This window comes from Rhopalosiphum padi, chromosome 2 (genome assembly GCF_020882245.1).
Source record: "Rhopalosiphum padi isolate XX-2018 chromosome 2, ASM2088224v1, whole genome shotgun sequence".
NCBI lineage: Eukaryota > Metazoa > Arthropoda > Insecta > Hemiptera > Aphididae > Rhopalosiphum > Rhopalosiphum padi.
Window position 1 is genome coordinate 30,987,390 of NC_083598.1, and position 24,045 is coordinate 31,011,434.

Genomic DNA, 24,045 nt, shown 5'->3' on the forward strand with positions numbered 1-24,045 from the left:
TGAAATTCAGCTGTATAATATAATGATTTTAACAAAATACTAAATGATATTACGTAACAACATTAAATTATAATTATATTACGTTCTTAACATTTATATATTAAGTTATATTGAACATAATTATTAATAATATTGATAATAAATAATAGCAAAAAAGTGTTGATTTCACCATAAATACAATCTAATAGTAGTTTAAAGTATTAAATATATTATATTCTAAAAACAAATATAATAAATAAATGTATACGAGAATTTTTATAAAGTTACAATCGTTTGAATATATTCACTAAAATGATTGTTTATATTTTATAAAGTGCACTTTATAGGAACTATATGAGAAATATAGTTTTGCAAGAAATGTATTACATACAAATTAGTAATTAAACTACTTAGACAAAGGAATGGCATGATGCAATGTGCGTGCTTCGTGTTTCAATAAAGTAGCATCTGGCGATGGGTCTTGGGCGATTTTAGACAATGACTTGTCCAAAACTTGTCTCAGTGCCAATGCCTCGCGGTTGGTTTTGGTCGTTTTGTTTATATATGCTTGACGTCTTTTAGTCTCTTCTGTTAACTGATCCCTTAGCATCGCAACCTAATACACAATATATTTAGCCAACTAATATTATAATTTTTTTTATGAATTAAAAATTATTTTACTTGATTCTCTAATCTATGTATTTGTTGTCTATGCGATTGTTCACGAGCTTCTAACATGCGTTCAGCTTGCAACTGTCCTGCACGATAACGTTCTAAATCGGTGTGTTTTACAGGTATATTTGAGCTAATAAAATAAAAGATTTGATATACATTTTTTAAATTAATTTAAGGTTATGGTATCATATAATTACCTGTAATCAGATGAAGACATTTTAAGATTTTTTAATTCAACTTCTTTTTCATACAATTTCCTTTCTAATTCGTCACATCTACTTTTTAAATCTCTATTTTCTTCTGTAAAGCGTCCACCATGACTATATTTTCCTTCGTAATCAACTCTTTCAAAACTTTTACTTCTTGATAAAGCTTTTTTCTCCAAACTCCTTTTCTCTGATTCTAGCATACGAACCTAAACAATAATTTTAATTTTAATAACCTATCATTTAATTTGTTTTTATTCATTATACCTTATCATTGAGTGATTGTAACTTAAATCTAAGATCTGAGCTTTCATCATAAAGGTCTTTGTTAGATTGTCTTGGCAGTGATTTATTTCCTAAAGCTCTCAATTGAGCTTCTAAATTAGATTTTTGTACTTCTTTGTTTTCTAAATCCATCTGAAGTCTAATCATAGACTCATTCACTGACTGTTGATCGCGGCGACAATCAGCTAAATTATGTTGCGCTACATCCAAACGTTCAATAGCAATTTTTTTTTCATTTTCACAATTTTGTAATGCTCTTTGCAACTAAAAATATTAAATTAAAATTAATATTATATAACGTGATGTGCCACCTTTAATATTCTTTTAATAAAATAAACATAATACAAATTTTATATGTATCATATGATATACATGATTAAAATAATGTGAAAATTCAGAAATATAATAATTCTGAAATTAATATGCAATAATATGACAACTTTACTTGTTTATATTTGTCACTATGTGAAGCAGAACTCATAGAAGCATCATGCAAAGATCGCTGAAGAGCTTGAATTTGAGCCTTTAAATCACATTCATTAGCAGTAGCATGTGCTAATGAAGCATTCAAACGCTCAATAGTAGCAGTTAATGAAACACATCTTTCCTCGAGTGCAGCAGAAGCTTTAGAATGACTCTCACGTTTTTCTTCGAGTTTCTAATGACAAAATAATATATATATATATATATATATAATAAATAGAAAAATAAATAATGATCTATTAGTGATATTACTTGTATATGACTATCCTTTTCTTGCAACATCATTTGTAACCGCTGTAAATCTCCATCTAAGCCAATTCTAAGTATTTCTAATTTAGTAGCTTTTGATTCAGTTTGAGTTAACTCATCTTGTAAATTTCTTTTTTCTGCTTCAAGTTGACTCATATGGAGTTTTAACTTTTCTAAACGTTCTTTTAATTGCATCTTTTCATTTTTGTCAGCATGCATGAGAGTTTCTTGACATGTCAATATTTCTTTATTTTTCTTAATTTCTTCTGTTTTTTCTTTAATTTCTGCTGCCTATAAAGCATCTCAATCAGCACAAAATGTAAATTAATAATAAAAATATAAATATATTTACTTGAGATAAGAGTATAGATTGTTTTTGCCCGAGCTTTGATTCTAGCTCAACTTTTTCGTCTTGAAGTTTCCTTAATATTTGAATGGTCGAATTCAATTTACTATCAGTTTTTTTATGAATATCTCCTATTTCTTCTAGTTGCCTATTCATATTTGATATTTGAGATTTGTAATCATCTTTTTCTCTTTCTACTTGAGCTACTTGTTGCATCAAATTTCTTACACCCTTTTTAACTACTTCGGGATCCACTATTTTTCCATCCATACGAATTGGTTCAGGACCTTGTTCCATGACTAAAATTATAAACAATTTTAATATATTTACAAAATTAAAAATAAATAAAAATAAGATTAAAAATAGATTTATAGGTATACTGAAATAATACACCGAATCATTTAATGTTTGTAATAATATAACTATAATATTTGTAACTAATTAGCAAATTACAATTAATTTGATTTATTTTTTTAGTTATATTTAAAATTAAAAATATAAATAAGTATAATAATAATATAAAATGTTTAGTTTAAGATTATAACTATAATTTTAGTAGTAGGTATGTTACAAATTAACATGTATATATTATTAAAATTATGTGTAGATAAAGAATCAAGTGTTAAATAATATATTAATGAAAAATATTATTACTTCTACTTGGACTCCATTTCCTTATTCTAACAGACCCATCAGCTTGCATGCCTGTAACTCTTTTTAGAGTAGACCATATAGTATTTAAACGATTTTCCACATCACGTTTAGTCCTTTCCAAATCTCCAAGTTGAGTGTCAGCTGAGCGAAGACGGCCCTCGGACGCACTCAATTTACATTTGAGTTCTTGGATTTGAACAGTTTGATCAGACAAACAAACTTCTAAATTATGTTTTTGGTCTTCAAGTTTCCGTTCATGGCCTAATCCATCATCTAGTCGATCAAGTAATTCTTGTTCACGAGTCTTCCAACGTAATTCATCTTCATCAACACGATGACGTAACCTCATCACTTCTTGTTCATATCCCTCTAATATTCCCTCTAATTCGTTTACCTATAATATTATAAACATTAATAATTATAGACTATTATCCATAGAAGATATTTATAGTTTTATATATAAATGCTTTTTACTTTTCTTCTAAGTTGTTGAACAAGTTCAAATGCTCTTTCTCTTTCTTCAGTTTCAGCATCCAATTTTGTCTGCAGTTGTTTCTGTTCATTTCTACGAGATTCTCCTGTTACAGCTGCTCGTTGAAGATCTTCTTGGAGAGCTTTACATGTCTTTTCAGTTTCTTCAAGTCTTCTGCATGTCTCTTTGCATTCAGCATTTAAACGTGCACGCTCTGCTTCAACTTGATTACATTTATCTTCTAATGTAGTGATCTTTTGTAAGGCATCTTCTAGGTGTCTGCCTTGTTCACGTTTATCAGTTTCAGATTTTTTAATAAGTTCTCGTAATTCCCTGTTTGAATTTTGATATTTTTCTTTTTCAATACTGGTTTCATTCAAATTTCGCCTAGTCTCCATCAAATCTTTTCGAGTATGGTCAGCTATTGAATCAGCTACAAAAAAAAAAAAATAAGTTAAAAAGTAAAAATTCAAATGCACATAAATTTTACTTACATTCTTTTAATTTTCTACTGATGTCATTTAAATGTGACTGGAAATTGTCAAGTTTGTCTTCTGCCATACACAATTGAGATTTGATTTCCATGCATTCTTGTAAGTGTCTATCTCGTTCTGTTTGAATTTCATCTATTTGACCAATTAACTGACATTTTTCACTTTCAGACTGCATACGAAATTCATTTAATTCATTCTTGATTTTTGCTAATTGTTCTCGTAATGATGTCACTGAACTTTTTTCATTCTCTAATTTTCCTCGTGTTTCTCTCAGTGAGCGTTCGTAACTTTCTTTTTCTCCTTCTAATTCTTTTTTGACACTTTCTAACTTACTAACAATAGCTTTTTGATCTCGATGAACTAAAATTAAATACATAAATTACTGAATATTCAATTATCGTATATTTTTTGTTTTACAATGCATAAATATTTTACCTAATAATAAAGTTTGTTGTTTGTCGTTTTCAGCCCTCAAAAGTGCTTCATCGTGTTGTTGTGTTATTGTATCAATATTTTTTTGCAACATATCTAATTTTTGTTTTAGTTTTTCTATTTCACAATTTTTGTTTTTACCCAATCTATTTAAATCTTCTTGAATTTTTCTTTCGTAGTTGATTTTAAGAGTTTCCTAAAAATTAAGGATGAATACAATAATTAACAATAATTTATAATTTAAGAAAGAAGATATTTAAAATTTAAACTACCTTTTCATGAGATAATTTTTGAATATTTTCATCAGCTTGTTTCTTCAATGCTTCAATTGTTTGCTGGAATTCTATTTCCAGAGTCCTAGATTGATTTAGGAGCTCAGACTTGGTGTGATTTGCAGCTTGTTCACAACTTTCTAAGTCTTTACATAAGCGATATATTTCACCCTTCATTGATTCCTAAGCAAAAAAAAAAAAATACATTAAATAATTGTTTATAATACAAGATATTTTAATCATATAAGTACTTGTTTTATTAGTAATTCTTGTTTTTCCCTTTCTGTTTGTTTGCACCGATTTTCTGATACTTCTAAATTATGTTGAACATCATATAATATTGATTCGAGATTTTCTTTCTCTCCGCAAAGAGAAGATAATTGACGTTCTAAATTATCCAATTGCTTAGCACAACTATCAAGAGCAATCTGAAGAATATCATTGGTTAATTTTTTTCTTCTTAATAGAACAACTTTAAAATAATAACTTAACCTGTTTTTCTTCATTTTCTTTTACAATACTTTGAAGTTGGTTATTTAATCTAGAGTTGGATTCTATTGTATGATCAATTTTTTGATTTAATCGCATTAGCTCTTCATTAAGTGATTGTTTCTTATGCTTTTCATTTACCAACTGATCTTCTAAGTGAGATCTATCTTTTAATAATTCTTCTAATTCATTCTCCAACTAAATATACAATTAGTCAAACGTTTAATATTTGTTACAATGTTATAATATATAGGCTGTCCAGTAAGGATTAACCCAAAGTAATATCTCCTAAAATAATGGAGATGTCAGTTTTATTTTTTTTTTTTAAGACTTACAGGGATAAGCACTACAAATATTTAATATTTTAATCTAATTTAATGTTTTGGTAAAAAATTTAAAAAAAAAAATAATTTTTTTATTTAATTATTTTCAAAAAAATCAAAGATTCATTTCAACATTTTATTTTCATTAGCATCATGATTACTAAATTATATTTTAATTGAGATAGTCATTTATTGTGAAATAGTCTGGATTGATTTAAAACTTAATTTAAAATTTAAATTTTATTAATATTCATTATTAGAGTACCTTTTCTTTTTCTAACAATATTGATTTCCATTTTTCCGTTGTACTTGACTTTTCACTTTCTAATTCTTGCTTATCTTGTTCCATTTGAAGTAGTTCTTTTCTGAGGGCAACTAAATCACTAGATAAATCATCTACTTGCACTTGTAAATTTTTTTTATCTTCGATTAATTTTTCATGTTCTTTTTGTAAATTTTTTTTTTCTGTGTTCCCGTCCAGAAGAAGTGATTCAGCCTTAGCTAATGATTCATGACAATCAGTTCTATCTGATGCAATTTTTTCTAACTCTGATTCAAGATCCCCTAAAGCAATTTTATAATATTAAATATAACAATAAATTTGAAAATTAATAATAAAATTATTTATGAAAGTTAATTCTAACCTATTTCACTATTTAAGTATTAAGTATTATTTAGAACTGGCTATTTTAAAATTTACTACAATGAGTGATGAACCATAGAAAATCATTAACTTGAGTATAAAAATTTGAAGACAAATTTATAATTTATGCAAGTTAATAATATGCTACTGATCTTGATTAGTAATATTATTATTTTATTGAATTTTGTCTATTACAGTTAAAATTATTCTTAAATATTTAAGTCGCTAAGACACTAGTCACCTTGTTTTAACTTTTAACCATTGATACATTTTAATAAGTGATTAAATTTGTTTTATTGTGCGATCTGACTTAAGTATAACGCCAGATAGACGCATTCTAACATTTAATTATAATTTATAACTATAGTTATTCCATATTTAATTAATATTAGTACAAGTAGTATTTTTAATAATTCAATTCAATAATATCTTCTACTCATACTAACTTATCATTCTTATAAATAAATAAAATTATGATCAAACACTCATACCCTACTCTTATTTTGAGCGGCCTACCGAGATTTTCTCAGTAGATTGCTGGCCTAGTCCGGGCCTGCATATATGTTTTAGTTTATATCTAATTATAAGTATAATATAACATATAGTTATATAATTAAAAATCAAGAAATACTATTGATTATATTTTATGTTATTAAAAATAATGTTTAATATATATAAATATATTTTAAATAATTACCTTTATTTTTTTCCATTTTAGCTTGCAAAATTTCAAGTTCCAAACATCGTTGTTCTAAAAGTTCTTTATCCAAATACACTTGATTCAATTCTTCTTTGATACTAATTAATTCTTCTTTTAAGCAACTACATCTGTCTTGTACATCATTTTCTGACAACATTCTTATATCAATTTCCTTTAATAATCGATCTATTTCACCTTGTTGGAACATTTTTTCGTCTTCCAAGGTATCATTTAATTTTTGTAATTTACTATTAGCTTTTTGTATTTTATCATAATCAGAATTCATATTTTCTACCTAAAATTTAAAAAAAAATATTTTATTTTTTATTTTCTTATTAGATGTGTATTATTACTTATACATAAAAAAAAAATAATAATAAATAAATAATAATAAAAACTAATACATATAAATATTTAAAAAGTTATTACCACAGCGCTAACATGCATTCTGTTCTGTTGTAATGCTTGAGCTTCATTTCGTAATCTTTCGAGTGTTTCCGCAAGTGAGTCTCGTTCATGGCCTAATTGATTATTAACATTTCGACAGTCATCTAATTCTTTACTCAGTTCTTCAATTTTCACTTGTAACTCTTTTTCTAACATTTCTAATTGTTCACAATGTTTTTTTGTTTCTGACATTTTATCAACACAAGATGATAATTGAACTTGAAGTTCATGAATATTTGATTGATATCTATAAACAACAGACTGAACGGCTGACAAAGTACTATCAACAAAGTTACTAGTTGCAGATACTGGTTTTGATTTTGTGTCAGACTTAATAATTCCAGTGCTAAGATGAACATGTGGTGGAGCCAAAGGTCTAATTAAATCACCAAGAATTTCTTTATCTTGCTGTAGCACTTTAACTATTTCCTGCATTCCGGACATCAATACATCAACATCAATTCGTAAATTGTCTGCTTCTTTTTCATTTTTATTAGAATCCATACATTTGTCTTCCTGTAATGTAAAATATAGTTCAATAAAACAGTTAAAAAATTTTAAATAGTAATACTGACAAATTCAGAAAGACTAGTTTTGAGATCTTCCAAATGCATTTCTTTTTGTCGCAACTGTGAGCATACAGTATCATAATCGTTTTGCAGTTTTTCTACTTTATTTTGTAATGTTGTATTTTCTTTTAACAAATTTTCATATTGTTTTTCCTAAAATATGATAGATATAAGAGTGGTGTATAGTTTATAATATTTTTGGTAGGTACTGTACTTCAGTATATGTCGATCTTTTAACAGCATTCACTAAGCCACTGCAAGTAGTAACCATGTCGTTTGATGCTAAAGAAAGTTCACCTCGAAGTTTATTGAGATCTTGTTGAGTTGATGATTTCATATCAGTGAACATCCGTTTTACTTGTGCTACATCCTGCCAAAGACTCATCATTCGACCATGTTCTAATGAACAATACTCATTAAACATTTGTTCTTCTTCTTTCCACTCATCTTCTTTCGCATTCATTTCATCTCTCATTTTTTCCCAATCACTAGTTAACTTTTGCAAGTCTGTAGATAATGTTTCATTACTTGTTTGAGCATCATCTAATTGTTCTCTAAGTGTCGAGTTCAGTTCCATAATTTTTTCAGATCTACAATTTTAAACAGAATATATGTATTGACTATCAATTAAAAAAAAATAAAAATGATTTTACTTAGATCGTTCTTGTTCTAAAGCACGTATTGCAGAATCTAAGTCCATTGATTGATAATCTCTAACTGAATCACGATAACTTCTAACATTATCAATTGCTGGAATACTATTTCGCATCTCCCTTTCCAACTCAGAACACCGTTCTCTATACTGCATTACCTGAAAATCAAAAGTAATACATTTAATAGGTAACACTATTAACACTAAAAGTGTTGATAATGTAAAATCAAAAATACCGACCTTTGCTTGGAGTCTGCTAACAAGGACGGCTTGTCTTTGTTGCGCCAATTTATATGTATCCAATCGTCTATCATATCGAGCCGCTTCCTCCCGCAGGCGCTCGTGCAAAGCCTGATTCTCCCGAGTTAAATCCATTGGCTGTTCGGTTTTTTGTGAACGATTCGTTGGTAATCTTAGACTTGTACGCCCTCCATCCAATCGAACTATACCTTCAGTGCCCAATTTTGGAACATTTCTGGATTTCCCTGGTGTAGCGGTTTCTTTTTTGGAGAACTAATTGGATATTTTAAAATAAAAATTGAATATAAAAAAAAAATTCTTTTAACACATTTCATTGCTCAATAATGTTGAATAAGTACGAGGTACCAATAGTTATATCTACTAAAAATGTTTCATTCAAAAGTTTCACCGTCACTCTAAAAAAGTTTTGTAAATCTGATAAAATAAAGTTTATAATTGATTTATCACTAGATAAACTTAAAAGGTAAGTAAACGAACAAATCCAAAATACTTCCGTAAATTTAAAACGCGATAGGGCTTGCATTGTATTTTAATCGAATGGCCGTTGAACATAAAAAAAGATTTTTGGAAATATTTTAATGACTTACCCTAGGCATTTTAGCAACGGCCCTGCGGAATTTATCAATCGGCCTCAGGGACACCACCTCAACAACGAGTGTCTTTTGCGACTGTTGTTCAATTTTTGGGGATTCAGGTGCCAGTGCCATCTCCATGTTGGCGTCTTCGGGTAAGCAAAGGGGTAACCGTGATCTCGCCGACAGATACGGAGACAAATTGCTCTCGTCACGTGACACTTCTGATTCCATGACACACGACAGTAAAACCTAAAGGCGGAGTTACGGATTGCATGACTGATGCATATTTCGGCACGGTATTAAATCATAACGTTTTTCTGTCATTGATTGTTTTATTTTGGGGTGAAATATGATGGGTAATAAATGAGGGTGATTATATGATCAGATAATTTCGGTATTTTTAATATTATGTTACGATGGCGTTTAAAACTAAACGTGATAGGTTAACTCGTAAAATCATACTGGCACTGTTTATTTATTTTTTACTCGGAGCAAAAATGTGGGTGAAATGGTTTTAGCCTTTCAGACATTATATTAATCACAAAAGTTTTGAAAGTTGACAGCAGGAAGCGATTATAAAGCATTGAGAAATTGCATTACGCGTGCAACAATAAGTAAAATAAAAAAAAATTATATGTGAAAACAAACCACCGGTAGTAAATGTTAATGTGGTGTTAATACTAGGTATAGGTAACAAAAATGAATGCATAATTCAATGTGCTATTTTAAAGATTATTTTAGCTACGAATATTTTTAAATATTTTACCTTGGTCGATGATCCATAACGCCAAAAATTAACTAAAACAAATAAAAATAACGCAGAAGATTAATAATATTATGCATAAAATCAAAGTACCGATAATCAATATAAATATTAAACGAATATGAACCAAATACTAGTTGGGATAATAGATTTTTTGTAATTTAAATTTATTAAATCAACAACTGAATTATAGTTTTATGTCTACATTTTAACAGTCAAAATATTTGTCATCGTCAATATAAATATTTGGAGTATATGTGAGTGGAGTAGAGGGATACAGTAGTACTCTGAAAAATGTTGGTCACTACTCTATTCACTTAAATTTTAAATACTTAAGAGGTCGTTCTGACGAAATTTGAGCGTGAAACTAATAAAGTACTTGTCCCAAATTTGAATTTTATAATCGAATGCTTTGAAATTTTAAATAATATATAAATTAAATTAAATAATAATAATGAAATTGGATGATATTTAAAACGGATAACATATATATATTTACATAAGGACATATTAATGTCTCAACTTAATTCCAAATTAATAACTTTTTTCATATATGTTGGAAAGTATTATTTAATGACTTGTTTGTTATTATTATTTTTTATTTAACTAAAATAATTATTGTTTAATTACAATGGACAAATGTATTAATTTTACCCAGCCTTGATATCAATTAAAGTTTTATACTATTAAATTAATTTTAATTTTTTTATTTATTTATAAACTCACAAGAAGTTAATGAAAAATGAACACCACTAAACAAGCACAAATGTATTAAACTAAAAAAAAAAAAACTATTAATTTTGAATCCCTCTTAAACAAATATACGTATAATATGGTTATATATAATGACAATGTTATCAAATTATGTGTTAAATAGATTTATTTTTTTTTATTTTCTATAAATAGTTTATCTATTTAACTATTACTTATCCATATCCACAACGTTAATACTCCTAATTTTATCAATAAAAATGCTTATTAAAAAACAACAATAATTAGGCAAGTTAAAGTTCAAACTACAATAATATTTATACTCCTGCAATTAATTTGTAATTTTAATATTACTTAATATTCGTATTTATTTTAGTGTCTTCATCATATATGTTTCTAAACACCAAGGTGTACAATAGACAGACATCACGTTTAAGTAAAACAATTAAACACGGTTGTAGCGAATGCAACCTATGCAAGCCATTCTATATAGAACGTACTTGACCTCTATAGTTCGTATGTATAATAATAATATTATATACAATTATATACCTTTGAACAACACAGTCTATATGTGTTATGATAAAAAGTTTGTGAATGAGGAAGAAACGACGGATATTCTCATATACATATATATTACAGTTCAACGTATACATATATATATATACATATAATTTATTTGTATACAACAGTATAATATACTATTATCAATATTATGTACATATCAAACGAAGGCTTATTAAGACAATTCGTTCATTTATATAATTATTTTGATGATACGTGTGAAAATCGTAATTAGATAAACCGTTATTATTATTATTATTATTATTATTTTTAAACACAATTTAATTACGTTAAGCGCTAAACAAATCAAAGGTTGAGAATGAGCGAACCGTACGGGAAAAAAACCGATAAAACTTTGATAACGACGGTCTGAGGAACTTTGACCACTGAACGCCGAGAACCAAGTCTCTTCGTCAGTTCCAACAGTGATCGTTCGTTTGTTCACGATGCCGGACACGGTTCGCCAAGTGCCCATTTCCGACGACCGCTACCGGTGCAACGGTTCAGGTACGGACAGCTATCCGTCCTCGCCGGCCGTCTCGCCGTCGCACAGCTTCAAACGCTCAAAGTCGACCTTCTACCTGCTCGACAGGCGCACGTCTCCGCCGCCGGGTCGCCTGCTGCAGCCGCAAAACGTGACGGCCGGTACGATCCACGAGTACGCGTCAACGTTTTTCTGGACTGTGGCCAACGTACTGTTCGGTCTGTCGTGGGTGAATGTGCTGCTGGTACGAGTTCCGACGCTGTGCCTGTGCCTGTGGGTGCGGTGCGCCTGGAAGTGTGCCAGGGTACCACTGGTAGTGTCCAAGTGCGTCTTGAGGCTGTGCACCACGAGCCCGAACAGGCGCCGTCGCCGGGGCCGGTGCACCGTGCTGATAAACGGCGGCAGCACGGTGCAGGCGCTGCACTTGGCCAGAAACTTCCACAAGGCGGGCGCCCGGGTGATCGTGTGCGAGATCGATGGCCGAGCGGAGCTGAGCTCGTTCTCGGTGGCGGCCGACTACCACTACACCGTGCCCGGGCCCAACGAGGACAACTGCGTGCAGTATGTGGACGCCCTGAGGGCGATCGTCGAGAAGGAACGGGTGGACGTTTACGTACCCACCGGCGCTACCGTATCGGCGTACTACGACGCGGTGGCCAAGCCGCACCTGGAACTGCTAGGGTGTCGGTGCTGGACTCCAGGGCTGGACGGTGTCGCGTTGCTCAACGACCTGTCTGAGGTGTTCCGTTTGTGCGAGACGGTGGGTCTACCGGTGCCCAAGCACCTACTCGTGTGCTCAAAGGACGACGTCATCAAGCTGTACGACAATTTGTCGTTCAGGGCCGACCGACACTTCATCGTCAACGTGGGCCAGTCCGGATGCAAGACGGCGTATAGCCTGCAACTGCCGGCCGCCAGGAAGTCGCTGCGACTGCCCGGCCCCGTGTCCGACGACCGCCCGTGGCTGTTGGTCCAGCACTGCCTCGGGTCGTACTACACGACGTGCACCACGGTGCAGGCGGGCCGGGTGGTGTGCAACGTGACGTGCACCGCGCACGACGGCCGAGTGACAGACCGAAACGCGCTGATCGACGACTGGACCGCACGGTTCGTGTCAGCCGTCCCGGTGCGGTTCGACGGCTATCTGTCGTTCAGGGTATGCGTGTCGCCGTCCCGGAAGGTCGTACCGCTCGGATGTCACGTCGGCGTTCCCATCACATACGCGTTGTACCACAGCAATTTCGAACGCGTCATACAGTGTTCGCCGCCGCCTCACGCGTACCGTTCAAACGGTGTTACGGCCGCACATGCGGGTGCCGTTGGACACGCGGATGCGGAAGCCAACGGCGCCGCACCGCCGTCCACCGAGCTCGTGGCCGAAACGACGGACCGGTATTACGCTACGTCGCTGCTCTACGAGACGGTCACTCGGACGATCACAGTCCAGTCGATCAAGCGTCTCGTGCGCACGGTGGTCATGGAACGTGAAATGGTATTCACGTATTGGGACCCACTGCCGTTTTTCGCCCGCTACAGTCTGCAGATGATCGTGGACCGCATAAACACCGCGCTGGACGAGACGACCATGTTGTCATCGTCGGCCCAGAAAAACAGATACACCACGTTTTAATACACGGCGGCACGTGTACAAAATTTGTAAATTATTTTTCACTTTTGTGATGTTCGGTAGAGGTCCAATATTCGGTTATGTTGTGCCGACAATTAAAATTTATCAAAACCGTTTGGTCAGATATATTATTATGGTGCGATGTATAATAACGTATTTTATTATTTTATTTATGTGATCTATAGATAACGTCCACTGCTAAAGTCACCACCTCGTTAATCATTTGTCGGGTCAAAAAACATGTCCATATTCTGTCCAGCGAAAGAACACGCCAATTCTTCATATTCCTACTCGACAATCTGCTATCTGTGCCGAAGAAAACCCAATTTTCGTCGAGAAACACGGTGTTCTCTCGCTGTACAGAGAACACAAATTAAAGAATTCACAATAAAACCAAACATAATATTTAATCCACGGACAGAATTGTAGGTAGATAATGTATAGTACTTTATAATTCGAAATACTGCAGAAACGCGAATTATATAGTTAATCGTGGTTATTAGTTATTTTTTTACTTATTATACTAATCAGATGTGTCATTTGGTCAATATTTACCGCATTTATGGTCTTTAGAATATTTATTATTCAATGAAACTATAAAAACCATTTAAGTACAAGAACATTTTTTGTTTTTGTAGATCGCATATTGGACCGCTACTTAACATAGGTAACCTATACATATATATATACATGCAATAACACAATATAATTTATCGTTGTATTAAAATATGTTGACGTTGTGCAGGTATATAATCTGATTTTTTTTTTATGTATATTTCTTATAAATTATAATATTAGCTTATTTCACAGAATTGAAAACACGTAGTACGCAAACTTATTTTTATGCAATATACTCCAGTAGTTAGTTGCCAGGAACGAAAAACATATTATTAGTATTGCCTATAAGGAACTGTGTTATGGGGTAAATCATGAATTTATAGTAGGTATATATATTTGGTGAGGTACCTGTTTAATATAATGTATAAAAAAGATTTGGTGCAAGGAAGTACCTGTTACGGAATAAATCCAGTGAAGCGAATTATACTACACGGTCGTTATGATGATATGGGTCATAGAAAACGAAATTCATAGTCACTTCAACACGTAACATTTACAATTCGGATTTCTTAAAATGTAAATATACGGGAATTTAACAAAATAAAAATACTAAAATATTATTTATCTTGAGTTCAAAAATATTAGGTCAATTTATGTAATATATAAATTGTATATTGGGTAATAAAGTAATAAGTAACCAAGCAGATAAAATAATAAATATTTAAAATTTTATAAATGAAACTACTTATTACTTTTATATTTTAGTAATCATGTTAGTTTTAAAAAGTAATAACAGAAAATCTATTTTAATAATATGTTACATAATAACCTAATTTAATTTTGAATTTCCAATTGCTTAAAATTTCTTTAAAACATATTATTTCAATAAGTTCAAAAGTTGTTTAATAAAAAAATTATAAAATTAATTTTGTGTACACATGCCACATGTATTTTTTAATGCACTCAATTATATAAACAAAAACAAAAACAATTGTCATAGTAACCAACTAGCTTATTGATTTAAAAACTAATCAAAAATTAGCCCGACAAAAACCATTACTCTGTGAGATAATAGATATATTATATGTAATTACACAAACTATATTTCAACATTATATATTTATTATTTATCTTATCTTATATTCTTCTGTTTAAATAATTGAATGTACATAAAAAAAATTATAGTTTAATGTTTTATATATATAGGTATACTTACATAATAATAATTATATTATATTTCTATAGTTGTTAAATGTTACTACTAATACTACTGCTGAGTAATTTTAAATTTACCTATTTAAATTTTATTGTTATCATTTAGTTTTTGAAATTACTAATTACTTAATGTACAAAACTTCTATAGAAATTATTATTGTAATATAAATAAATAAACAACAATAATAATGAAAAAAAATATTTATATATAATTTACTTTTTTTATATGTGAATTTGTTGGATTATAAAAACTATCTATACTTAAATAGTCAGTGGTGGCACCAGGGACAGGCAAGGTATGGCTAAGGCCCTTCTTGAAAATGCCTGGTCCTACCACTTGCCTAACCTTAGACATTATAATACACACATTTTTAATTTTTTGTGGCCCCACCTTATAATTTTTGGCCTCCCAATTGGATCTATCTAGAAAAAAATCCCTGGCACCGCCACTGTAAATAGTTAACTTGAAATATTTACTATACTAATCATTAATTGAGTTTATAACCAACAAATTTACACAAATTATTGAAAATTGGAATAACATACTAAAATACTTAAATATATATAAATGGTTTATTTAATATGAGAGAGCCTGTGAAATGTAAACATTATGTTTAGTTAAAAAATAAAAAAAAAACAAAATAGTCGTTACACTATCCTACAATAGCAGAAATGAATAAACCAGTTGACAAATTATATTTTGAATAATAATGTAGATCCCTTGTGTATAATTTTTGTACTATTACTATTTTTTGTCATTTCAACAATTAATTGATAAACAAATATTTTAAAATTTAAATAACTATAGGATAACAATTAAATACATATCATTATAATCTAAAAATATGTGCGATGGGTCAACATTTTTTTAATCTTATCATTAAAAAAAATAAGCCTATAGAAGGATTTGACCATATTAAAAATTAATAATGGTTGGATTATCAAAAGTAGAGAGGTATAAAACTTTCATAACTGAAGTATAAACAATTAACTTAATTAAATGTTTATATCGAAAAATGTATAATAATCAAATTTATTTAATTAAAGACGATACATGGAAATATTGGAAATTGTGTATAACTGAATAATATTATCAATATGTTACAATAAAAATTATCATTATTCATTAATTAATAATTATAGATAGGTATAATACCTTCCTATATTTAAACTAATACCATAAACTATAAAGCATAATTATATATTATCTACAACTTTTATGATTTTAATACAATGCATTATATTATTTATAATTCATGTTATTTTATATTCAAAATAGAATACACTTACTACTTCTAAAGTTAATTCCATTTTCAATTAGATATTTGATAGAATCATATTCAAATCAAACATTCGTCACAACCAAACTGAATACTATTGGAGATTCATCATCATGGCAATGAAACAATATTTAATAAGCAATTTGAGTTTCTGAAAATAATTTTTTAATTGTATTTGAAAAACAATAATAAACAACACGTAAATCGTAATATTACTAATAATTAATATTATTAGTTATAATCACATTTTACGTTATATTTTCATTTGTCGAATGTCGGTTATCATCGTACTATCAATCCCCATTCAGTTATCATAAAATCAGTCATTTGGTCTTTAGAATTCAGATTACCTAACAAGTTGTAACTTGTAACATTAACATATATATAACAATTTAATTCATAAAATTTGGTGTAATGTAATAAATAGTAATGTTTTATGTCAAATGTGTATTTATATTTTGATAAAGAATAACGATTTAAGATAATTAAAAATTAAAATCGCATATTTTATCTCAATGTTTAAAGTTTTTAGACAGGACCAATAATAATTAATCTATTATTAAAAATTAAATGCTTTGAATTATAATTTAATTAATTAAATATACAATAATGGATTCACTTGTAATTTATCTAGCCCATAACTCTCAGTGATTGTGTTCCCTTACTCGGCCAATGTTAAAATAATATTTTTTATTTTTACTTATTAAAATTTATATGCCATCATGTTACGTACTGCATTTTTATTAAATTTGTGTGTGGCAACATGTTTTACAACTTCAATAGCTGCCAACGATTGGATTTTCACTTTTAACAATACAGACAGAGAGTTGGAAATGGGCAGCTGTACAAAAATAGTATTCTACGCACAGACAAATGCATCCTGGGAGAACGAAGATTTTTATCTTCAAGTAATTAGTTCTGATGAGGATGTAGCATATCCTAGTAGGCATTATTTTGAATTACCACAAAATAATACTATGCCGTCAAATTCGTGGAAAAATTCTTTTAATTTAACTTCTGAGTTTCTTGGGTACACAAAATTGTACTTTCAAGTAGTAAAATTAGGTGAGTTAGAATAAAACATGTCAATATTAGAAGTACTTTTTATAATTATGTTTTTACTAACTGAACTGTCTTAACATTTTTGCAGAAAATAATACATATCTTGTTTTAAATTCAAGCGATGTTCACATGAACATCAAAGTAATTCGTAAACCACAACTGATTGATAAGATATTTGTCATTTGTGTTGCTGTTTTGATGACTATTATATTTATTAACTTAGGATGTGCTCTAGATGTAGAACAACTTAAACTATCAGTTAGAAAACCAATCGCTCCTGCAGTTTCATTTTTCGCTCAGTTCCTTATCTTACCAATAGTAAGTTAGTTTTAACTAAGTTAAGATTTCAACGAATAAGAGTAATCAATACATATTTTATTTTATTTCAGTTAAGTTTTTTTTATGCTAAGCTAATATTCCCAAATTCAGTTTCAATGCAATTGGGCTTGTTTTTTACGGGAATAAGTCCTGGAGGAGGTGCATCTAGTGTATGGTCTCTTCTTCTAGATGGAAATATTAATCTTAGCATTGTCCTGACAACAATCGGAACTCTGGAATCATTTAGTATGTATTTTTTAGTAGCCTTAAAAACACAACTATTATTTTTTATTATTGAATCATATATATACTGTTATGCTGATATAATATAATATTGAGTTTCAAAATGTTAAAATTGAGGGGGATGAATAAAATTAAAATTAAATAGATGTTTATTGCATTAACTGCTTGTGTTAATTTATTTAAAAAATATATTTTTATTTTGCAGTTATGATACCATTTTGGATTGTGTTTCTCGGTAAACGTATTTTTTCTGTGGGTGAAATGCCTGTTCCTTATTCCCGAATCGGATTCTCTATTATTGCATTAATTATTCCTTTGTGTATTGGTTATTGTATTCAACGTTTTATGCCCAGAGTTAGTCGAGTTATGACACGTATACTGAAACCATTGTCTAGCTGTTTGATAATATTTATAATTATCTTCGCCACAGTCACTAACTTATACCTGTTCAAAATTTTTTCTTGGAAAGTGAGTATTGAATTTTTGATTGCATTATTAAATTATTAAATTTCCGGTATATTTTAGATAATTTTAGCTGGTGCAGTAATACCATGGACAGGTTATTTGATAGGATTAATAACATCTATGTTAGCATGTCTACCTACACCTGACATAATTTCCATGACAGTTGAATCTGGTATACAGAACACTGGTATTGCCATATTCATGTTAAAATTTTCTCTGGGACAGCCAGCCGCAGATATAACGACTGGTAATATCAATTTATTTTTAAATAGTTTAAATTATTCATTAATATCAAACTGTTTATTTATTTTAGTTATACCAGTTGCTGTTGCATTAATGACCCCCATACCCTTACTAATCGCTTTTATAATAAAAAAATGTTTTGGAAAAAAAGATGGAATAGTTAATATTCAAGATCCAGCCACTGAATCAATGTTAAACAAAAGAGAATGTGAAGAAGTTCCACCAGCAAATTCTGAGAATGAAAATAAACAAGCATGAATATTACTAATAAGACTATTAAGACTAATATAATATCAAACAATGTTATAGTTACTCTGTTAATATTTTATCTTGTGTTTATGGATTGTAAATGTTTTTTTTTTACAATAAAAATTTCTGTTTAATATTTTATAAAATAACACTAGTGAATTTAATTTCATAAAAAAGTAATTGTCTTGCAATTTTTGACAAAAAAAGCATATATTTAAACATATTTGATGTTGAGACAAATTGAAACAATAATACAAATTACAATAGTAAATTAATTTATTTTAAAATTCAAAAACGGTTTGGTGTAAGAAATTTAAAAATGTATTGTTAAATGAATCAATATTTTTTAGAATAAAGTTAAACATAATTCAACAAATACAGTTAAATTTTACACTTCTTTAAAAAAATATTTATGCATTTTCCAATTCTAGTTTTGATTAATATTTATTTTGTATTGGATTATATAAATTACTTGATAAGATAAGTATCAACTACACAAAAGAATGAACCTACATTTTTAAGTTTCAGTTGATACAACCATAAAAGGAATAAATACAAAACATCTTAGGTTAACCTAACCCGTGAGTTGAGAATTAACTGTACCTTCCATTAATTAACACTTAGTATAATTCTAAGCTTTTGAAACTAATATAAATTATATTGTTTTTAGGTACATTTCATTATTATTATACCTTTTACTCCACAACACTAGTAATGTATCATGTAGTCACAAATAATAAAAATTTGAAGAGTAGTTTAACCTTATATTGAATATAAATTATTGTATGTGGATATTGGAAATAGGATTACAGCAAATACTGCAATGTTTTTCTTAAAATATTTTTTTATTTTTAATAAGGCTATATTTATTCATAGGACTTGAAAAAAAGTAATAGAAAATATTAAATAATAGCTCTTTTAAACCTATTAATAAATTTGGGTTATTTATAATAAATTCAGTTAAACTTTTGATAGTTCCAACTTTGTCTGGTAAATTACAAAATCTATTTTAAATTTAAAAACAAACACAAAAAAAAATTATTTAAGCTTAATATTAGTTACCTTTATTTTATAAAATACTAGATCACCATTATATTTAGTAAATTATAATAAGATATTAAAGTATAAATATAAGATAAATAAGTATTTATATAATGATATATTGATGTCAAAATTCTAAAAAAAATTACCAAAATCTAGTGTCTTAATTTGAAATAGCTACTAGAGTTATAATGTATATGCATATAAAAAAAAATAATGAACTGTTTATTTTAAGTTGTTTTGTTTTAAACCACGGAGAAGTTATTACACTAAATTGGAATTTAAGGTGAGCTGCTTGATCCAGAACGACTGTGCTTACGCCTTCTTGGAGATCTCGAACGAGACCTCATTCTACGTGGGCGAGGAGAACGCCGTTTAATAGGCATTGGTGATCTACGCCTGTATCGAGGTGGACTTCTTCGGCGTCCTCCACCACCTCCACCGCCACCACCACCGCCGCCGCCCCAACCACCACGACGGATAGGACTTCTACGAATAGCTGGACGTGGTAATAACACTGGTGCACAAGTTATTTCTTGTCCATCAATTTGACCTATGATTTAAGGTAAATTATTTATAATTATAATTGGAGATCTACGAATAAATATAACGCTTACCTCCATCCATATGTTTCATGGCATTCTCAGCTTCTTCTGGAGTGGAGTACTCAATATAAGAAAATCCTTTACATAATTTATTAAATCGATCTAAAGGTACATCTACTTCTTTTATTGTTCCAAAATCAGAAAATATTTCTTGAATATGCTCCTTAGTAATGTTCCGAGTTAAACGACCAACATGAATACGACATGGTTTTGGAGTTGGTGATCTTTCCTTCTTACGCCGTTTTGGACTACCGGATCTAAAATTATATCATAACTATAATTATTATACTTATGTGCCTAAAGTAAATATTAGCTAAATTAAATAATTAATATTTTCTACAGAATGTAGTTATTTAAATACATATGAATGGTATACACGGACTGAGAATGCATTAAAATATATGTTTTCAATATCGTATGAAAGTTATAATAAATAACAAATATTCAATAAAATTATGGTTAAATTTAGTAATGTACTAATTAATTAAATTTTTAGTTTTAGTGACTAATGACTTACTAAAATTCATGGATATACTTGTGTATTTTAATTCATGAACCTAACAAATTTTAATTAAATCAAAAGTACAAGTGTAATGGAAAACTATGAAAGATATAATCAAAATTCCTATTTTATTTTTAAGAAGTAAAATTCTACTCTTCTTAAAGTGAAATGTAAAATTTATTTTAATTTAAAATTATTATTTGTTACCTTGATTTTCTAGAAGTTCTAGTTTTGCTTTCAGCTTTTTTAACTTTTTCCTCATCATCACGTCTTGATTTTCTTGGACTGCGGCTTCTACTCTTTGTTTTACTGCCACTTTTCAATCTTGGTTGCCTTGAATTGATTTGAATTTAATTATATTTATAAAAATCTCTACTTCAATATAATAAAATCATTTATAATATCATTAAGTAATAATGATTAAAACTCACTTAGTTTTTGTTTTAGCTCGACCAGTAGAAGAACCAGAAGAACTAGTTGAACTTGATGAACTAGAGCTAGAACGTGAACTGGAACCAGAACTACTTGAGCTTGAACGGCTACTAGATCCTGAAGAACCACTACCAGAGCGAGAGCTGCTTGAAGAAGAACTAAATATAACATTTTAATATTAATTTATAATAAATCTAACATAAAAATATGAATTCATACCGGCTACTACTGGAGCCACTGCTTGATGAACGAGCACGTTTTTTCTTTTTTATATTTTGTTCTTCTCTTTTATTTTCCTTATCCGAATGATCACCTTCCATTTTTTCTTTTCGATTCTTAGGCCTATAAAAATTTATAAATCAACATTAATAAAATAATAATAATTGAAATAGTTGAAATTTATAAAAATGAATGCTAATTTATACTTTTATTATGTAAAATAATAAGCATAAATACTTGAGAAAAAGTAAATGGGTATAATTTATGTTAAATAATTATCCTATTCATAAAGATATCTAGTAGAAGTTGACTATTATAAGATATTAAGAACTAAGAACAATATATCATGAAATATATTGTTAATCGTTGGTAAAATATATTAGACAAATACATAATTGTAATGGAATTGAAAAGTTTATAAGTTTATCCATAAAAGTAAATGCTTTACTAATCATTAATTAAGGTTTCAACTTGAAAATGGTCTTACAAATTTTTAGTGACAAAAATGGAAATAATGTTGGTTTCTATTAGATTTGAACTATTATTTACATATAATTTGGAAGACTTCATGCTATAATATATTATACATATTACAGTAAAACCTGTGTAATATGGAACCTAAATAACGTGGAAACCTGACTTTTATGGAAAAATGCTACGGTCCCGGCGAACCTAATGTATTTTTAAATATATTGTTTCTCTGAATAAGATGGAACCTGTTTAACGTGGAAATGGAAACGATTTTTTTGTTATGCACCTGTATATCATGGAAATAATATGTCATGTATTTTAAAATTATTAGTCAATGAATATAATCTATATCAGTATTTTTTTTTTACAACCTGTATTAAATGGAAACCTGTCTAAAATGGAAAAAATATCCGGTCCCAACCGTTTCCATATTACACAGGTTTTACTGTATATATATTTTCAGGTTTTAGCAATTAGATATTTAATTCAACTTTAAATCAAATTAATTTGAAAGTTTATTTTAAAAGTTGTTTATACTTTATTCAGGCTTAAGGGGAGCCACGTATAATTGATTTTGTTATCTTACAACGAGACCGACATGATCGGATATAATATAACACTAACACATGATTACATGAAATTTGAGCATACTTACAAATCAGAAACAACCATTGCGGCGACCGCTAAGGGGTTTCCAACGCAGAACTAGACAATTTTATCAGTTACTAAATTCATAAAAACATTCAGCGACAAAAAAGAAACTTACGCCACAAATTGAATACTAAAGTTGTGTTTACAGACGTTTGTTGTAGGCAGGACGTACTCGGCAGTCGGCGGTTCAGGCGTGCGGCGGCTAACAGTCAGTCATTTTCATTAAACAGTTAGTGATAACACAGTGTTTATACAATTCATACCATGGTCATAGATTATAAGGTGTAGCAACTTAATGATGGTACCATTCCCGGACAGCATAATATTGTTCTGTGATATTACCAATCTGCACATGAAATAAAACCCTGTGATTGGTCTTTACATTTGGAGCGAAAATTTAAATTATTATGGACTTATTATTAACTAAATTTGGTATAAGACATAAGTACTCGTAATATGATATTATGATAACAGTATTGTTCGAAGTTCGAACGCGGATCTATTATCGCGTCACATCCCGATTAGATAATCTCCCTAGACTGGCCTAGACCGTACAACGGGTGACGAATCTTCTCGAGCCGGTTTTACCGCCCTATAATAACGCCGCGGCCAGTAAGCCCCGTTATTTGGCAGTAGGTAATTCATATTTTTATACATATTACGTGCCGTCGGTTTGACTGTTCAACTGTGTTGTCGGCATTTACGAGCCGGACCCACCGTAAATATATACAATATATACATCTTGTATTGTTATACATCCTCCCATGGATTGTGTACCACGCCGTTGGATCCGCGATTGTGCAACGTAATACGTATTTATCTATCAGCCAATTTCTTGCTCTTGGAGAATGCGCCAACTTGAAGAATCCGTCGCAGTCTCCTGATTCCAGTTTAGTGTTCAGGTTGTAACCGGTGGAGTGGTGTTCTGCGTGACCGCCCCGATCCATACGCCGTAAGGTCGTTTTATGTCATTTTTATATTCTATATTGTCTATTTGATTAATTAGTATTTGTATTTTTTATACTCGGCAATATTGGCCGGAGTGTGTATGTTATTATTATTTGATTATCTATTATAATCTATCATTACAGGGCGCCCGCTAGGTCTAAAATTATTTAATTATTTTGTTTATGTTA

The 24,045-nt window shown here is 29.9% G+C and overlaps 4 protein-coding genes across 8 annotated transcripts; 2 read left to right on the forward strand and 2 right to left on the reverse strand.

Annotated features, from left to right (window-relative positions):
* Positions 1-16,649, reverse strand: LOC132921954 (rootletin). Of its 2 annotated transcripts, XM_060985222.1 has the most exons (24): positions 16,419-16,649; positions 9,973-10,004; positions 9,219-9,455; positions 8,611-8,883; positions 8,372-8,529; positions 7,933-8,308; positions 7,725-7,871; positions 7,132-7,665; positions 6,700-6,997; positions 5,625-5,923; positions 5,040-5,234; positions 4,799-4,975; positions 4,548-4,730; positions 4,279-4,471; positions 3,844-4,203; positions 3,352-3,782; positions 2,878-3,271; positions 2,230-2,522; positions 1,881-2,168; positions 1,591-1,803; positions 1,128-1,409; positions 852-1,069; positions 661-784; positions 1-595 (listed from the first exon to the last, which is right to left on the reverse strand). In XM_060985222.1, the coding sequence occupies exons 3-24, from the start codon at positions 9,435-9,437 to the stop codon at positions 386-388; spliced, it is 5,865 nt and encodes a 1,954-aa protein (XP_060841205.1). In that variant the 5' UTR covers positions 9,438-9,455; positions 9,973-10,004; positions 16,419-16,649; the 3' UTR covers positions 1-385. The 2 variants fall into 2 exon arrangements, with proteins under 2 accessions (XP_060841205.1, XP_060841206.1); XM_060985223.1 differs by lacking the exon at positions 9,219-9,455 and having other exon boundaries at positions 16,419-16,648.
* On the forward strand, positions 11,479-14,174 carry LOC132921956 (uncharacterized). Its single transcript, XM_060985224.1, has one exon. It carries the CDS (start codon positions 11,691-11,693, stop codon positions 13,356-13,358), a length of 1,668 nt encoding a protein of 555 aa, XP_060841207.1. The 5' UTR covers positions 11,479-11,690; the 3' UTR covers positions 13,359-14,174.
* Positions 16,650-16,762: 113 nt separating the features above from the next.
* LOC132921957 (ileal sodium/bile acid cotransporter-like) lies at positions 16,763-19,137 on the forward strand. The gene is made up of 6 exons (XM_060985225.1): positions 16,763-17,473; positions 17,559-17,788; positions 17,860-18,034; positions 18,237-18,499; positions 18,557-18,743; positions 18,810-19,137. The coding sequence occupies exons 1-6, from the start codon at positions 17,131-17,133 to the stop codon at positions 18,995-18,997; spliced, it is 1,386 nt and encodes a 461-aa protein (XP_060841208.1). The 5' UTR covers positions 16,763-17,130; the 3' UTR covers positions 18,998-19,137.
* Positions 19,138-20,026: 889 nt separating this feature from the next.
* Positions 20,027-23,137, reverse strand: LOC132921958 (RNA-binding protein with serine-rich domain 1). 4 transcript variants are annotated; one of them, XM_060985228.1, is made up of 7 exons: positions 23,025-23,137; positions 22,914-22,963; positions 21,788-21,910; positions 21,568-21,726; positions 21,344-21,469; positions 20,647-20,891; positions 20,027-20,582 (listed from the first exon to the last, which is right to left on the reverse strand). In XM_060985228.1, the coding sequence occupies exons 2-7, from the start codon at positions 22,928-22,930 to the stop codon at positions 20,311-20,313; spliced, it is 942 nt and encodes a 313-aa protein (XP_060841211.1). In that variant the 5' UTR covers positions 22,931-22,963; positions 23,025-23,137; the 3' UTR covers positions 20,027-20,310. The 4 variants fall into 4 exon arrangements, with proteins under 4 accessions (XP_060841211.1, XP_060841213.1, XP_060841212.1 ...); XM_060985230.1 differs by lacking the exon at positions 22,914-22,963 and having other exon boundaries at positions 23,025-23,130; XM_060985229.1 differs by having other exon boundaries at positions 21,568-21,711; positions 22,914-23,122.
* Positions 23,138-24,045: the final 908 nt, after the last annotated feature.

Coding starts and splice junctions, on each gene's coding strand:
- LOC132921954 (XM_060985222.1), bottom strand. CDS start 9,437: ATGGAATCAGAAGTGTCACGTGACGAGAGCAATTTGTCTCCGTATCTG. Junction 8,309..8,371: donor TTAGAACAAGAACGATCTAA/GTAAAATCATTT, acceptor TTAAAATTGTAG/ATCTGAAAAAATTATGGAAC. Junction 1,070..1,127: donor TACAATCACTCAATGATAAG/GTATAATGAATA, acceptor ATTATTGTTTAG/GTTCGTATGCTAGAATCAGA.
- LOC132921956 (XM_060985224.1), top strand. CDS start 11,691: ATGCCGGACACGGTTCGCCAAGTGCCCATTTCCGACGACCGCTACCGG.
- LOC132921957 (XM_060985225.1), top strand. CDS start 17,131: ATGTTACGTACTGCATTTTTATTAAATTTGTGTGTGGCAACATGTTTT. Junction 17,474..17,558: donor CTTTCAAGTAGTAAAATTAG/GTGAGTTAGAAT, acceptor ACATTTTTGCAG/AAAATAATACATATCTTGTT. Junction 18,744..18,809: donor AGCCGCAGATATAACGACTG/GTAATATCAATT, acceptor TATTTATTTTAG/TTATACCAGTTGCTGTTGCA.
- LOC132921958 (XM_060985228.1), bottom strand. Junction 21,727..21,787: donor AGTGGCTCCAGTAGTAGCCG/GTATGAATTCAT, acceptor TGTTATATTTAG/TTCTTCTTCAAGCAGCTCTC. Junction 21,470..21,567: donor CGAGCTAAAACAAAAACTAA/GTGAGTTTTAAT, acceptor AATCAATTCAAG/GCAACCAAGATTGAAAAGTG.